Genomic DNA, 15,804 nt, shown 5'->3' with positions numbered 1-15,804 from the left:
TAATATTTAAAAAAATAATTTTTAAAAAAATATGTTTGTAATGCATATTCATATTTTTTTTGTATATGCATATTTTTTAAATAAATGTGCATGTGCATATATATATATATATATATATATATATATATATATATAGAGAGAGAGAGAGAGAGAGAGAGAGAGGGAGAGAGAGAGCTAGGTTCATATGTACCTAGCATCTATTGTGTGCTCGTAGGAACCAATAGGAATTTAGGATTAAATAAACAAATAAATAATCAAAATAAGGATAGTTATGTAATTTTGCATATAAAATAAATAATAACCAAATTTAAATCCCTTGATTCATGGATCAATCCCCTTAAATCAAGCCATCGGTAACCCTATGCCTCTAAGAAGTCATCATCTTCTTCACCCAACAATCATCGTCAAAACTCAATGTGGTCATCATCTCCTCTACTACAACCCACCGGATAACCCCATTAATCCCCTCTGATTACATCAAGACTGACGCAACTACTTTATACCAAGAAGAAAGTGTTAGATTAGGTGTCTAAGCCCATAACTATAATTGTTATGTACTTGATTTGATAGTAGGATGATCCTTTTGGTTGTCTTCACACTGACAACTAGACATGATGACTATTAGAGAGAGAGGCTGATTTTATTATTTAGAATAATAAATTGGTGCATAAATATGATTTATTAATATATTATAAGAATAATATATTAATTAGAAATCATATTGTTAATAAGTATTTAATCAGAAATTAATTTGGAATTAATTTTGGGATTAAAGGAACGGACTGAAAGTGCAGGGGCTGTTTTGTAAATAGTTGATAGTTGAGGTTTTGGGCCATTGGATCATCCTTATTAGGGAGGGCCGAAAATCCCTAGAAGGTTCTAGAGATTTTCGTCCAAGCCCTAAGGAAGGGGTCCATGGACTTGCTTAGGCCCTAAGCTAAGGAATTAGGGTTTCCACCTTAAAACCCTAGCTAGCCTCAAGTATAAATAGAGCCCCTTGGCTCTTGAATTCGACAACCCTTTGGAAACCCTAGAAGAGCCGAATTTTTGAGCAAGTCACTCATCTCTCCTCTCTCTCATATTCATCCTCTTTCCCTAGTGTGTTTGTGAGCCATTAGAGGTACTACACTTGTGATACTTGTTCTCAAGAGCAAAGGATCTTCAAGAATTGGTTGTTATTACTATATAGAAACAAAGGTATGTGATCTAATCTTTGTAGATTTCTAATTATTAGATGCATATTAGGGTTTTCCTTTTTGTGTTCAATGCTTGTATGTCTAATAGAGAAAACATAGATCCTATCTAGGGTTGCATGCACACATAGGATTGTTTGTATAAAACTCATTAGTGGTATCAGAGCTTTTGGTTTTGTTTTCAATTAGATTTGATACAATTGATTTAACTTGACAAATTAGGGTTTATGACAATTAAACTCTAGGGCTTGGATTTTTTGAAATTAGGGTTTCTAAACCCTAGTTTCGAAAACTGATTAGGGTTTTCGAACCCGTTCCTTTGGCCTCCATTTTTTTATTTCTAGGGTTTGCTAACCCTAGAATTTTCGAAAAATGCATTCCCCAAGATTAGATTTCGAAAATCTAGGGTTTTGGGTAGTATTATCTTTTAAATTGTTTAAATGGATAATCCTATGAGATTTAATAATTTAAATTAATTGTTTACTTTTGGATAATTATTAAATTAAGGTTTTTAATATTTAAGATTTTAAATTAAAAGGTATTAATTTCAAAAATTAGATTAAAAACCCTAGTATTTTGAAATGTTTAAAATACACCCTTATAATATATATATATATATATATATATATATATATATATATATATATATATATATATATATAATTAAAAGTTTAATATTATATATGTATAAGAAAAGTCAGTCTTACCGTTAGTAGGCCTCATTCACGAATCTAGTCTATAAGGGGTGTTTAAGGAAGCGGCCTATAAAAACCGCCATTGGGTATCCATTCTTACCCACCGCACTCTTGACTAGTGGAGGGTCGTTAGCCGAACGGGTAGGATAGGACATTAATTCTCTCATTAATAAGTATAATGATAAATATAAAGTAACTAAATGTTTTATAAATTTCCAATCTTAGTTACTTTAGGAAAATGTGAATTTGATGCTAATCCATGAAATTGCACATTGTCAAGTCGTTAGTGGAGCATGTGTGGTTAACCGGCACACTAACTTGGACTAACAAGGGTGGCAATGGGTAGCTCGTAAATTATCATAGATCAATGGAGCGTGTGTGGTTAACCGGCACATTGATTAAGTGGTAAATGACATCGAGAGTACCAAGCTAATTTGCATGGTTATTCACACCTTGTTTGTGATCCTCAGTATCCCAGTCACAAAATTGAAGGGCATAATCGAGATTAAACATGCCATTGAAGAGTTCAATGAATCTCAAAAGATCTAGGAATTTCATTTAATAAAACCTAATTTATTTAAATTTTGTTTTTCGTGGTGGAATTGGTAAATCGTCATTTACCTACCTTCAAATAATTTACAATTGGATTACGACATCCCTCTTCCGAATTGTGAATTATTGTGTTGGGTCCTAGCCTTAATATTTCATTTTGGGTGTTATATTAAGGATTCATTATCTAATTTTCCTTCTTCTTTTGCAGATGTCTACCTCAAACAACGCTTCCGGTTCCTCCAACAACAACTCCAACAACTCCTTCTTGCTCTTGAACATTTGTGTGAGGATCACGTTCGATGGTTCCAATTTCAATGATTAGATCTGGAACATTCGAATGGCCTTGCGTTACGAGGACAAAGAATATGTCCTCAACAAACCGTTGAACGAGATTGATGAGTCCAAAGCTACTCCCAAAGAAACAGCTGAGTATGGGGCTCACTACAAGGATCTATGTTTCATAATAATAGCATCCTACTTTGAAAAACTACATAGAAAGAAATTACTAACCTTTGGTTGACTTCCTTGCTATCTCCTACGTGCTAGTTTAGTTGCAAGATGAAGGATCCAAAGGAGAACCCCTCTAATGGAATCAGACCCATACACCAAATAGCGAAAAGAAGAACCCACAAATTAGGGATTGTTCGAAAAACTAAAGAACCCTAGGAGAGGGGATGAGATTTCAGTTATGGAGAGGGAGGAACAGAGTATGCAAGATTTGGACACTACGAATAAATCGCCCTAGAGTTTACCCTAGCCGTCTACTTATAGTTGAGCTGAAACGTCCCAAAAATAACACCCCAAAAAATCATTTTTAATTTAGTAAAAACATTAATCCAAAATCCCAAAAAGATCAAAGTATGTCATTACATCAGAACATATCAATAATGTCGGCTTAATGTATTAAGACGTGGGTTTCTGGCGAACTCGGCGAGTTTATGGATAAACTCGGCGAGTTGGCTCGGTTTTTCCCCAACTTTGCAGATTGATAGAGGAACACGGTGAGTTGATGGACAACTCGGCGAGTTGGGTCAACTCAGGCCATTGACCTTGACTTTTGACTCTATCTTTGACCAAGTTGTTCTAGGGGGTATTTGAGGTAATCAGAATTGTAATTAAGAAAATTATAGGCTTAGGATAAGACCCATATGGGGTTGAGCCCAATTTGGAAAATTAGGCCATTAGTGGGCCTTTGTGGATCTTTTGGATTTGGGCCTCAGTTTTGGTTCATGTTGGGTCAGGGGTAAAATGGTCATTTTACCCCAGGTAAGGGTTATGGGTTATATCTTGGAACCCAATTGCTAATTGGGTGTGTTGTTGGTATTGATATCTCGGGAAGCCGACAGGACAGCAATTAGGGATTTCTTTCAGTGAGCTTCAGTATTCGAGGTGAGTCTTCTCACTATATCCATGGGTCGAAGGCACCAATGCCGACCCATTATGTGTTATGTGGTATGCTAGTTGTCTTTGTGATACTTGCATGGAAGACCCCGGGAGGATCCCGTGGCATTTGGATATCAGACCACGGGGGAAAGCCCATGGCATTCCAGGTAAAGACCATGGGGGAGCCCATGGCATCCTAGATAAAGACCGTTGGGGGAGCCCATGGCAACTATATGTATGTTGCATGATAATAGCACTTTCTATCATATGTTTGATATGTTCGATATGTTTGGTATGAATTGCATGTTTGGCTCGTTTGATATGTATGATATGTGGTATTTTGGGGAACTCACTAAGCTTTGTGCTTACGGTTTTCAGTTTATGTTTCAGGTTCTCAGTTTTCAAATGGAAGAGCTCTAGATGATTGCAGAGCCACACCACATGTTTCTGCATATTGTGAATTACTCTGGTTAATTGATGTTCTGCTAAATATTGGTTACTCTGGTTTTGTGAAAACAATCTGTATTAACGAATTATTTGAAAACAAATTTTTTTTGTGTCGTGACTTTGGGTCGTTACAAAAGCATATTGGCTATCATCCACAATGTTACAAAGACAACTCCTTATCCTATTGACAAAGACTCCTTATCTTATTGAAAATGACTTTACTATGTATTTGTATAACACATTACAACAAGCAATAGGTCGATAATCAAAAACCTTCTAGGGGTATCACTTTTGGGAACAAGCACAATAGGTGTGGAATTAATTTCTTTAAGCATCTTCCCACTCCAAAAGAATTCCATAACAGCTTTATAAACTTCATGACCCACAATACTCCATGATGCTTTGAAAAACAGAGAGGAATAACATTCTAGCCCCGAAGCTCTATTATCATCAATATCAAACATATCATTTTTTTTATTTCATCATACGTAGCCATTCTGATCATTTCCACTTCAATCCTATGATCCAAAACATTTTCTAAAAAAAGAAGGAGATTGATCAATTGACAAAGACACTTCTTCCATACCCAAAAATTCCTAAAATGATCGACAAATCTACTAGGAACCATCTTTCCACTTAGCCATCTACCATCTTCATCCATCATATTTTCAATTCTACGTCTATTCATTCTACTCTTTAAAGAATTATGGAAAAATGCAATATTTATGTCCCCTTCACTCAACCAATTAACTTTATACCTTTGAATATTAACCTTTGTTTTGTATTGATTGCTACATGTAAGATCCGATTTCGGGATGTTTCTTATTTTGGAATAGTGGGATGTTATTTGATCAAGTAAGGGTCTCGAGCTTCAAGGGACGAAGTTTGGACCTTAAAGGAATAAGGTTCTTATGCTAAAAGTATAATTCGTTGGACAAAAAGGTAGGGTTTGGGCTATTACTAAATTGGGCCTTGCTGGTTTGGGCCTTTCACGACGCGACATTGAGGATGTGACGAAGTGAATATTGGTGTAGCCCAAGCCCATGATTTTATGGTTTACCATGTATTGTTTCCGAGCTTTAGGTCATTTGCAGCCCCCATCACCTCAAAGAGCCTCCTTAGAGTAAACCCTAACCTCCATATTGTTCTTCCTTCATTTCTTACAAGTTTTGATAATCTTGGAAGCTTTATTTGGAAGATTGAAGAAGAAGAATGATCATTTAGCGATTGTGAGTTGTTTTCCCCGGAGTTTATCTTAAACTATTTAACTTTTAGACTTTGGTATGATGCAAAGCTTCCACCTTTATGCTTATTTGATGCTAGATCTAGGTTTTAAGATTGTTTTGCGGTGCCCTTTTATTCCCTTTCATGGTGTTCTTGGAGTTTGGAGAACTCCATAACCATATGAGCGAATTATTCAACATTTAGACTTGATTAGTGTTGGAAAAATGTTTGTGCATGTTTGTCCTTAAAATGTGCATTTAGTTTTGTCGTTATAAGTGGACTCATGAACTTAGGGTATGAGATTTTGAGTTATTAAGCCCTTGGGATGGATAAAGTTGAAAACTTTATCCATTTAGTCATTGAGGAGTATCAGATCTAAAAATTAGAACTTTTGTTGTTAAGGATTAAGAGCTTGATGAGTTAAGTTTTCAAGATGGAAATCATGACGCGACACATAGAGTGTTATGGCTTGATTTTGGAGCATTCCCGACTATTTTGTCATTTAGTGGTTCATGACGCGACTGGTCAAGGTTTACGGCGTGATTGGCCGTTGACCGTTAACTTTGACATTGACTGTTGACTTTTTGACTAGTTTGACTGTTGGTCAAACTTTGGTAGAGTTAAGTATTTGTCTAATGATTGGTCTCTATTTGACATTAGGAAGCTTGTGTTAGCTGTTTCGGTTGCTGAGGTTGCTGTTGATCTTTTGTTGTTTAGCTCAGGTGAGTTTTCTCACTGTATTACTTATGGCATAGCTACTATGACTAGATTGTATGTCTAGCCGAATCAGTAGGAATTTGTTTGTTTCTTGTATGTTACATGCTTCGTTGGGTCAATATGGACTCGGGGTTGATACAGATCGGCTCGGTTAAAACACACCAATTGGGTTGATACGGACCCGGGGTTGATACGGACTCGTTGGATTGAAATAGACTCTTTGGGTTGAAGCGGACTCGTTTTTATGTGTTGTACGTGATATTTTGGAAAACTCACTAAGTTTTGTCTTATAGTTGTGGATTAAATGTTTCTAGGTACTTCTTTGGATTGTGGGAAGACGAATGTGTGACTATATACACACATCAGCAGTTTTATGATTTGAGATTCCACAATGTCTTTCCTATAAACCATGATTTTGGTTTATGGTTATTGAACAAATGGTTTTATCTCGATTATAACTTTATGAAAATGAGCATTTATCTTATTTTAAAAATGAAAAACTTTACTGTGAGCAAACAGGATGTTACATTACAACTTGCGCTTTTCAAACATTAATACTAGGTTTGAGATCTATTTCCACAATGTAAACTCTTTCAAATTTGGAATTTGAATTTTTAAATGGTTACTTTAAAAGGCCCATGTGAGGGTTGTTACATACGTCTCATTTTAGACCTTGTAGAAATAGTTTGTCGATAGTTGCTTCAGAGCAAAACTATTGTCAAGAAAGAATATTAGGTCATTTTCCATAAAATCAATGTAATAAAAAAACGGCATTTTCCCCATATCTTTGGTTTTAAAACCGATCCAATCCATAAAAGCCGATCCATACATTTTCGGTTTTAAAGTCTTACCAAACCCATAGAAAACCGAACCGAGGCTAAAATCCAAATAACGGTCTATGGAGAAAACTTGAACCGAACCGTGCTCAGTGATAATAATTTGGTATGTTTTTGCACTGTAATGTGTAGTTATCTCAGGCAATTGGATTTGCTTTTTGAAAGAAGAACCCTACATAGTTGAAAGATGATTTACTGATGAGGAAATCGTACCTATTTATACTAGAGTCTCCACACTCATATGCTAGGAGACATTGAAATGAAATGATAAGCAATAAATGAACACATTTGCAGAATATTTATAAAGATCTTTCCCAAATACTTCCACCACCTTAAAGATATTTTTTGAATACTCATGATCTGTGTGGAATTCTTTAGAATATCTGGTAACCTTCTTATATAATGCTCGTAGCTCTATTACTTTAATTCTCCCCATAAAGGTAACGTGTTTATACTTTTCTTGCAACTTTAAAAACAAAATTTCATATGTGAAATACCAAAAATACCCTTCAGTGAAGACAAAATGATGGGTCCTTGAGGCCTGCAATCACCAAAATTCGATTTATTTGTTCTTTAAGTAATATAATGACATTGATTTGCAGATTCACATAGATGATTTCTTGAACTATGGACCGCTGTTGATATCTAGATGGATTGTATGGCTCCAGCCTTATGTGTTTTAATATTTAACATTTTTCGTTTTGTAGTTCTCATTTATATGAAATAAAAAACAGAGCAAAATCAATATACAACTTTTATACATTATTTGCATTTCATTTTTTTTATAAAAAGATTCACACTTTGGAAATTGCAAGTGTTCAAGCAAGTAATATCAATTATTGTTACATCTCATTTGATGGAAAACTGGTTCCCGATTGATAGGTAAGACAAATATCATGGGTTCAAATTATTCAAAAACCATAAATGTCTTTTATTGAAAAAGGTGTCGCCCTTTTCACATATACCATTTTGTGGTGTAGTATTATAAAAGTTACAAATCTAGTCCAAATGCTTGATTTGTTGCCAAAAGAGTCTTTAATATGTAGTTCCTCGGTTAAGTCTATGTACAACGACTATTTTACCCATATCTTCATTTTCTTCAAACGCAAACCCTAAAAGCAAATCGTCTCCTTAACTCTAAACTCTAAATTCACAACAAAATCGACCAAACCCCAAACCAATTATAAAATCAAAACAAAACAAAATCCACAATTAAGGATAAAGCAACATCAAAAGATAATACTACGATAAAATCTATGTATATACATTGAAGAAAACTATTCCCTAACCTCTTTTTTTTTTTAAAAGATAAACATCACCAAAAGATTTATTTACGTGATCGATATGCATCCAAAATACCAAAAAACTACTTCCAAATCTTAACAACATTGTCGTTATGTCCCGCTGAAGCTATTAATCCAGATGCACTCGATACTGCAAGCGCAGAAACAGGTTCTTCAATTGGCATCATCATCTTGTTCTCCGCCATGTTCCATAGCTCCATACTCTAAACCATCCAAAGGGTAAAACGGTAAATTTACATTACAAGGACGTTTTATGCACTACTTATAATACGAGTCTAATCGGAATTAATCAGAATCCTTCAAATTCCATGTTTTAAGGATTTCAATTTTCAACGTTCCTGAGGAATTGTGGAAGGATTATGATTCTTTGAAATTCCAATTCCTTTTGACGGATTCCATTACTTTGAATCTTTATCTTTCTAAATTTGAAGATTTAAAGGTGGAAATTTGTATACCTGATAGCAACCGATTATGAGTAGAGAAGGGTATGCAGGATGAAAAATGCCACAATGGAATCTTTTGCCATTAACACTTAACTCATGAATGCAATTTGCTTTTCCACCAGAATCCATTCTCCACACCTTCACCAAATCCTCACTTACTGATATCAAATTCTCACCCGAAGAATCCCAGCATATAGACTGCACATTCGATGCATGCCCCTGTATTCCAAAAAAAAAAAAAAAAAAAAAACGGAATTATCATTTAAATTTATAGTAAACTACATAAAACAAGTGAACCATGGAGGAAAATAGGGTGTGTTTTTTTGTTTTCACATTAAGTGTTGAATGGAAAAAGTTCTTAATGAAGAAACACCTGTCATGTTAAAATTGATGGAGACTGTTATAATAGTTGAATTTTTTTTTAAAAATTGCTGGAACGCAAGGGTAAAATGGTCATTTAGTCTCTTTCAAACAGCTTATTCAGTCTAGAAAAGAAACACCCATGATAAAAGTAGAAACCCTAAAACATTGTAAAATAAAAATCTGGATTTAAAAAAAAAAAAAACCAACCTTTAAAACATGCTTACGAGCTTGAGAATTCTCCAAATCTGTTAAAGACACTGATTTTCCAACAACAGCTGCAAGAATCCTCCCAACACCTGATTGAAATCTAACCAGATTTGCACCACCCTAAAAACCAAAAAATAAAAAATAAAAAATAAAATTAATTTCTTGAATTTAAAAATACAATTCTATAATTAGTATTTCTCAAACCTTTGTCACTTTAACACATCCAGCATTCTTTATAGTCCAATAACGAATCTCACTTTCATCACAAGAGCAAACAATGTCATCTTTTTTAGGGTGAAAATCAATCGATAAAACAGATGCAATGTGCCCTGTAAATGTCCTAACTGATCCACCTCCCAACTGCATAAAAAAATATATATATACAATAAATTGGATGAAAATTTTTAAAGTAGAATAAGAAAAATGAAATTACATTTTCAAGATCCCAAATTCTAATGGTTTTGTCTTGAGAAGATGTAGCAAGTAATTGCATTGAAGAACTAAAACGGATATCAGTTATTTCTGAAGAGTGTTCATCAAGTGTAGCTTTGTTCTCCCGTGTGCTTGTGCACCATAATCTTGCCTGCACCACAAGATTATTAAAAAATATAAATAAAAAAAAATGTTTTTTTTAGTTATTGTAAAATTATTAAGTTGAAGAAATGACCTTTTTGTCTTGTCCACCAACTGCTACAAGTTTTCCATCAAATGAAATGTGACAACAATTTATACTTGTGGCTTGAACACTTCCCACTTCCAAAAATGTGAAACCTTTAATAAAAAGAAATACAAAATAAGTATTTCCAAAAATGCCCCTTTGAAATAGGACTCAAATTACTATTTAAGTACCATGTGAAGTGTTTATTTCGGATTCTTTATCGGTTTGAGGCAACAAGGAATTGTCATTATTTCCATCAAAAGCTCCATAATCAATGAAATCATCAACATTAATCTGCAAAACAATTTCATAACATTACGAAAACAATAAATAAAAATTTGTTTTCAAAAGGTGAATAGAAATACAAATACCTTTTCATTTTGTGGGGAATTAGGCTTTGAAACATTACTTGAAAACACTCCAATTGCATTTGAGATTCCAGAAGTCATTGGTTGTTTTCTTTTTCTATCCATTGAAGACTGAATTTGTCCTTCATTTTGAGATCTATAAGGTTGTTGTTGTTGTTGCAATCGAGTCTGGATTTGATCCAATCCTTGTTGCTGCTAATTTTCCATAATATGATTATAATTATAATCAACTCTTGATTTGATTTAATGAAAAGAGTAAATTGAGTTTAAGTTTGAAGCTCACAGTTAAAGGCCATCCTCTCAGGGGCATAGTGGTTAATCCTCCAGTTGCTGTTGAAAAACATAAAAAGAAACTTATGATCTAAAATTCTAAATCAATGATTCAGATTAAGCAAATAAATGAAATGATGATTTTTTAAGTATATAGAGCTCTATGTTCATAATGATCACAACTATCTTCTACATATATTCTTGTTATGATAATTGATAGTGCAAACCTTAGTCCAAAATCTTGGGTCCCACATCCTAATTTTCCTTTTTTGTAGTTAAAGATGCAATAAATTGTTATTGTAATACATATTCTAAAATCTTTTTGTTATAATATCACATACCCTAATTGGAAATTTTTGATCTTGCACTAAATTATGGAAGTTTAGGCCCAAAATCTCTATGTAATTGTAAACCCTAGGAGTATTATGATATTATCAATAAAATACTTTTGTTCTTTAAATTTGTATCTTACAAATATTCAAGATTTGTATAAATATACGAGTTTTAGGGCTATTTTTAAGATTACCATGAGCTTCAGGAACTTGAGCACTTTGATTGATCATGGAATTTGTCACATTAGTTATTTCCTGCTTCACCAAAGTAAATATTAGATCATATTGAAATAATTTAATATGCTCCACATATTCAAGATCAAAATAATTTGAAGAAATAATACTGATTATTCAAATACACACATGTCTAGGCACCAAAGCTTGCTTTTGTTGTTCAATTGGAAGTTGATTCATTGAATTGATGTGATTCATAATGAGGGCTGCATTATCTCCATACCATTGCTATACAAAAATAAAAACAATTTTTTTTTATAAATATATTATATTATAACTTATAAGAAACTTGTGAAATCAAATTCAATACCTTTGGAACTGGTTGCTTCATAATGGTTGATGCTTCAGCAATCCAAGGGCTTTTCCCAATATTAACATTATTTGCATTGAAGCTTTGACTTTGATGTTGACCACCTTGCTGCTGATGTGGGACCCGAATAACCTGTCATTATAATTTCCATAAGTTTATAGTCTTACAAAGAGCTTTCTTGATATTAATGATATTCAATCACAATTCAAAAGTTGTCTAGATCAATTATGTTTATAAAATATTTTGGAAAAACATGGCATAAATGAGAGAAAATTTATAGAATGTTGGGTTTTAATGAGAAAAGCTTCATTTTCCTGACTTTCTCTTTTAATTCATTTTGTCACCATTAAGTCAGAAAAACATTTATATATAGCTTCTCAGATTAAGGGGTTGTTTCTAAGTGGTTGAATGAGACTAAATGACCATTTTACCCTTACATTCCAAAAAAACAAATTTCATAATATTCATCAATCTTAACATGAGAGGAGTTGAGATTGAATATGAATCTAGACATTATTGAATCATAATCTTGAAATTAGAATCTAGACATTATTGAATCATATTTCAATAATGTCTTAGATCAATAAACACAGAAATATGAATCTAGATATTATTAAATCATAATCTTGAAATTAGAATTATCCATTCACCTCATTGGAAGATTCCATGGAGCCTTGGTGGCGTTTGTATCTAGAAATAAAAGTATCCCAAAAAACTGTCCACCATTCAAAGAGGAAACCTCGAGGAGCATCAATGGCTGAAGTGATCACAATTCACAAACAACAAAACAAAAAACAGAATCTAAAGTTTTAATCATTTAAAGAAAGATTAAAATAAATAAATTTCCTTTTATACAAGTTGTCTTACCACGAACATTGGCAGGGACTTTTGCTTCACCTTCAAATGCCTTTGTGGAATTACCATAGTTTTTCTTGATAAGATAATCAAGAATATAAACATCCAGCCTGTTTTTCCAACAAAAAAGTCAAAATTTTGAGAAAATCACAAAAACTAAGAATATAATATAAACATTTAGCAACTAATATTTATATATTTGATAATACAAACAACAAATTTGAAGAATCTTATGCTTATGCAGCAACAAAGCGAATGCAATGAGTATTTTATAAAGATTTTTCCAAAAGGAAACTGTGCATTTCACTTGGATTCTTACATACTGGGGTAAAGGGAGTATTATATAACGACAAATTCAAAATAACACTTAAAAAAATGGGTTTTTATGTATGTATATGTGTGTATATATACACCGACATGTATATTACACACAGTCAACGATCAATGGTGGCTCGATAAACCCTCAAAAAACACCGACACATTTACATAGAAGCACACGTCAAGTAACACAAGTGCTTCTTCAAGTAATACACTTAAGAAATCTTAAAAACACCGACACACACAATGCAAAAGGGCAAACCCCATTTGAGTAGTAATCGATTAAGAATCAAAAATTGAAAATTTAAATCATAAATTGAAAACCCCAGTAATCATCGACGATGAAATAAAAAAGGAAAGAAAGGAAAATGAGAAGAAGGAAGTGCTTAAGTTACATTGTATCAGCATCCATGGCGGGTTGTTGTTGTTGTTGTTGTTGTTGTGGTTGAGATTGCGCCATGATTGTTAAACCCCAGAGAGAGAGAGAGGCACAAAACCACAGACGTCGAAAACTGCGAAAGGAAAATGGAAAGGAATTGTTGGAATGAGAATGTTGTTTATTAATAGTGAATTTTAAAAAGGGTTCTTTTTGACTCCAAAAGAGTACGGATTTGCTTTTCTCCAACAAGCGGTTATATAATGAGGACTCCCCTTCTTTTGAGTTTCTTCCATACATGAAAATAAATGCAACATAATAGGTCTGATTTTCAAAATAATTATTACTTATCAATTGAAAATTAAGGAACTAACCACAAATATAATTAAAAACGGGAGCCAAAATTATTTTTAAACTTGAACACAAAAAAATTATATGGTTCGTGAAAAATGCTTCATGACTCAAGAAATTTTATTTTGAGAAGAAGAAAAGTATGTGTTTTGGTTAAAAATTATAATAAAGAAGTAACGGATACATAGAGATGGATGATTAAAAAAAGTTGTGCCTTTAATACTTTCTAGATGACTATATTATGTATGATGTGTTAGACTTTATTGAAGAGCTTCAAAACCTTTGGTGCAAAGAAACAAAAAGTATAAGACACTAATAATATAAACATGTGTTTATTTTACATGCATGTTTTCTCATGTTTTGTCAATTTGAGTTAGACTAATTTCAAAGTAATATGTCCTAAAGTGAAATCATCACTTCTCAAGCTTGCAAAAAAAAAATACTCATGGTAGATCCATTTATGTGTGTTTATCTTGTATCCATCCAAAACCAAAATGTAGGTCAATCTAAGTAAATGAGTCTCACCTAGTACATGACTATTTACATGTCATAGTCAATTAAGGTGTTTTGTTTCTTGAGGGAAGGTTCTAGGTTTAAATCTTATTACAAATAATTCTTTTACAAATTTTGCACTGGAAAAATATAGATTCTTTTCAGTTTTGTCGCATCAAAACAATTTGTTTAAATTTAAAAGAAACAATTACATTATCTGATTTGTGATTTTTGCGAAATAGTATCATTTTAGTCTAAAAGATTACAAAAGAAAAAATGGGAACTATGTGGTGGGAAAACTGATTTCATAATTTATAAAATACTTTTTATAACTCGCCTTTGATTGACTATATTGATTAATTAATTACTAATCACAATATAACAAGTAAGAAGATAAAAAAGACAACTTATGCCGCTAAATCTTTCCATAACATAAATAATTATACAATATGGAAATTCAGTATTGTATAATAACGTGGGTTTCATCTTTTTGTCCTTTTGGGATTACTTTAAAAAAGTTCTTCTCGACCAAAAGAGTAAGGATTGCTTTTTCCAAATGGCTCCAAGGCGGTTATATAATTAGTAAAGTATTCCTTTCTTACATACTTGAAAATAAAGGCAGCATCTTTTCAAACAATTATTACTTATCGGCTAAAATTAGTTGATAAGTATGAGCAATTACTAGCTCTACGTTTATTATTAGTGATAGATATTAGAATATTAAAATGGAAAAGTATTATAAAATAATTATTTCTTTTGTTAAATGTATTTTGTCAATTATTTTATAGTACTTCCAATGAGAAAAACGTTTTATTTGTTAAAAGGAATTTCAAAGAATAAGAAATTTTTTGTAAAATAAGAGCACCTTGAAAGAAGGATTTGATTGAAAGGAAGGATCTGAAAGGTTTGTCGTGGGGAGCATCATAAAGCAATTTTGCAAAAGGGAAAATAATTTCTGAAAATACATTTTACGAAAAGGAAAAAGCAATAATTTATGATAATCGGTCAAAATATGGTTAGTTCGGTTGACGTCAAATTCGTTAATCTTTTGAGTTTTTTTATAATATAATGTTTTATAAAATCACAAAATTAGGCTATCATTTTTAAAATCGATTTGAGATTATTTATTAATTAGTTTATGGGACGTTTTTTTTGCAAGTTTTCTAGATATACATCTATATGCTTATTTTTAAATATACTTTTATATGTTTTGTATGTAGTTTCATATCTGTTATCTATTATTTTGTCTTATTTTTAAATATACTTTTATATGTTTTGTATGTAGTTTCATATCTGTTATCTATTATTTTGTCTGCTAGTGTTATCAAATGTTATTACTTTATCTAAATGATAGAAAATGATGATAACATGACGTTGAGATGACACATAATCATAAAAGTTGAACGACACATAATAATGAAAGTTGAAAGATGAGTATAAACGGATGAGTTTATAATATGACACATTAACTCAAGAGTTATTTCCAATAAAATACATATATGTCCCTAATGTTTTTAGTGGAAACACATTCAAACTTGTTAGAAAAAAATACAATCATGTATATTTAATTACTATTTTTGTTTTTTCACATGTGTAACACACGTATGGTACAACTTGTGATTATTTGTCGTGTTGAGTTAGTTGACCATTACATCTATACCATTGTTCATGGGTAAAGAAAAAGGACATATTTTTGCTTCATCTTTATCTTATAAAAAGGTTTAACTAATGATACGGCTTGAGGACACTCATGTGACCCTTTATGTATATTTATTAATGATCCTAATTGTTGATGCATAGTTCACCATTACATGATCTCATACTTATATTTCCATGTGTCATCGTTTTTTGCTAACCATTTTTCATATCTTTGGAT

The 15,804-nt window shown here is 32.3% G+C and overlaps 1 protein-coding gene across 2 annotated transcripts; it reads right to left on the bottom strand.

Moving 5' to 3' along the window:
* Window positions 1-8,236: 8,236 nt before the first annotated feature.
* Window positions 8,237-13,290, bottom strand: LOC145111444 (transcriptional corepressor LEUNIG-like). 2 transcript variants are annotated; one of them, XM_079047715.1, is made up of 15 exons: window positions 13,105-13,290; window positions 12,404-12,501; window positions 12,187-12,293; window positions 11,537-11,668; window positions 11,356-11,454; window positions 11,187-11,247; window positions 10,674-10,720; window positions 10,394-10,585; window positions 10,214-10,316; window positions 10,032-10,135; window positions 9,798-9,947; window positions 9,569-9,724; window positions 9,365-9,484; window positions 8,807-9,013; window positions 8,237-8,554 (listed from the first exon to the last, which is right to left on the bottom strand). In XM_079047715.1, exons 1-15 carry the CDS (start codon window positions 13,167-13,169, stop codon window positions 8,414-8,416), a joined length of 1,782 nt encoding a protein of 593 aa, XP_078903841.1. In that variant the 5' UTR covers window positions 13,170-13,290; the 3' UTR covers window positions 8,237-8,413. The 2 variants fall into 2 exon arrangements, with proteins under 2 accessions (XP_078903841.1, XP_078903842.1); XM_079047716.1 differs by having other exon boundaries at window positions 10,394-10,582; window positions 13,105-13,289.
* Window positions 13,291-15,804: the final 2,514 nt, after the last annotated feature.

The sequence above is a fragment of the Lactuca virosa genome, chromosome 5, assembly GCF_052849685.1.
Source record: "Lactuca virosa cultivar CGN04683 chromosome 5, Lactuca_virosa_CGN04683_v6, whole genome shotgun sequence".
NCBI classification, from domain to species: Eukaryota; Viridiplantae; Streptophyta; class Magnoliopsida; order Asterales; family Asteraceae; genus Lactuca; species Lactuca virosa.
The sequence above is the reverse complement of the archived record's forward strand: the minus strand, read 5'-3'. Positions and strand labels throughout refer to the sequence as shown.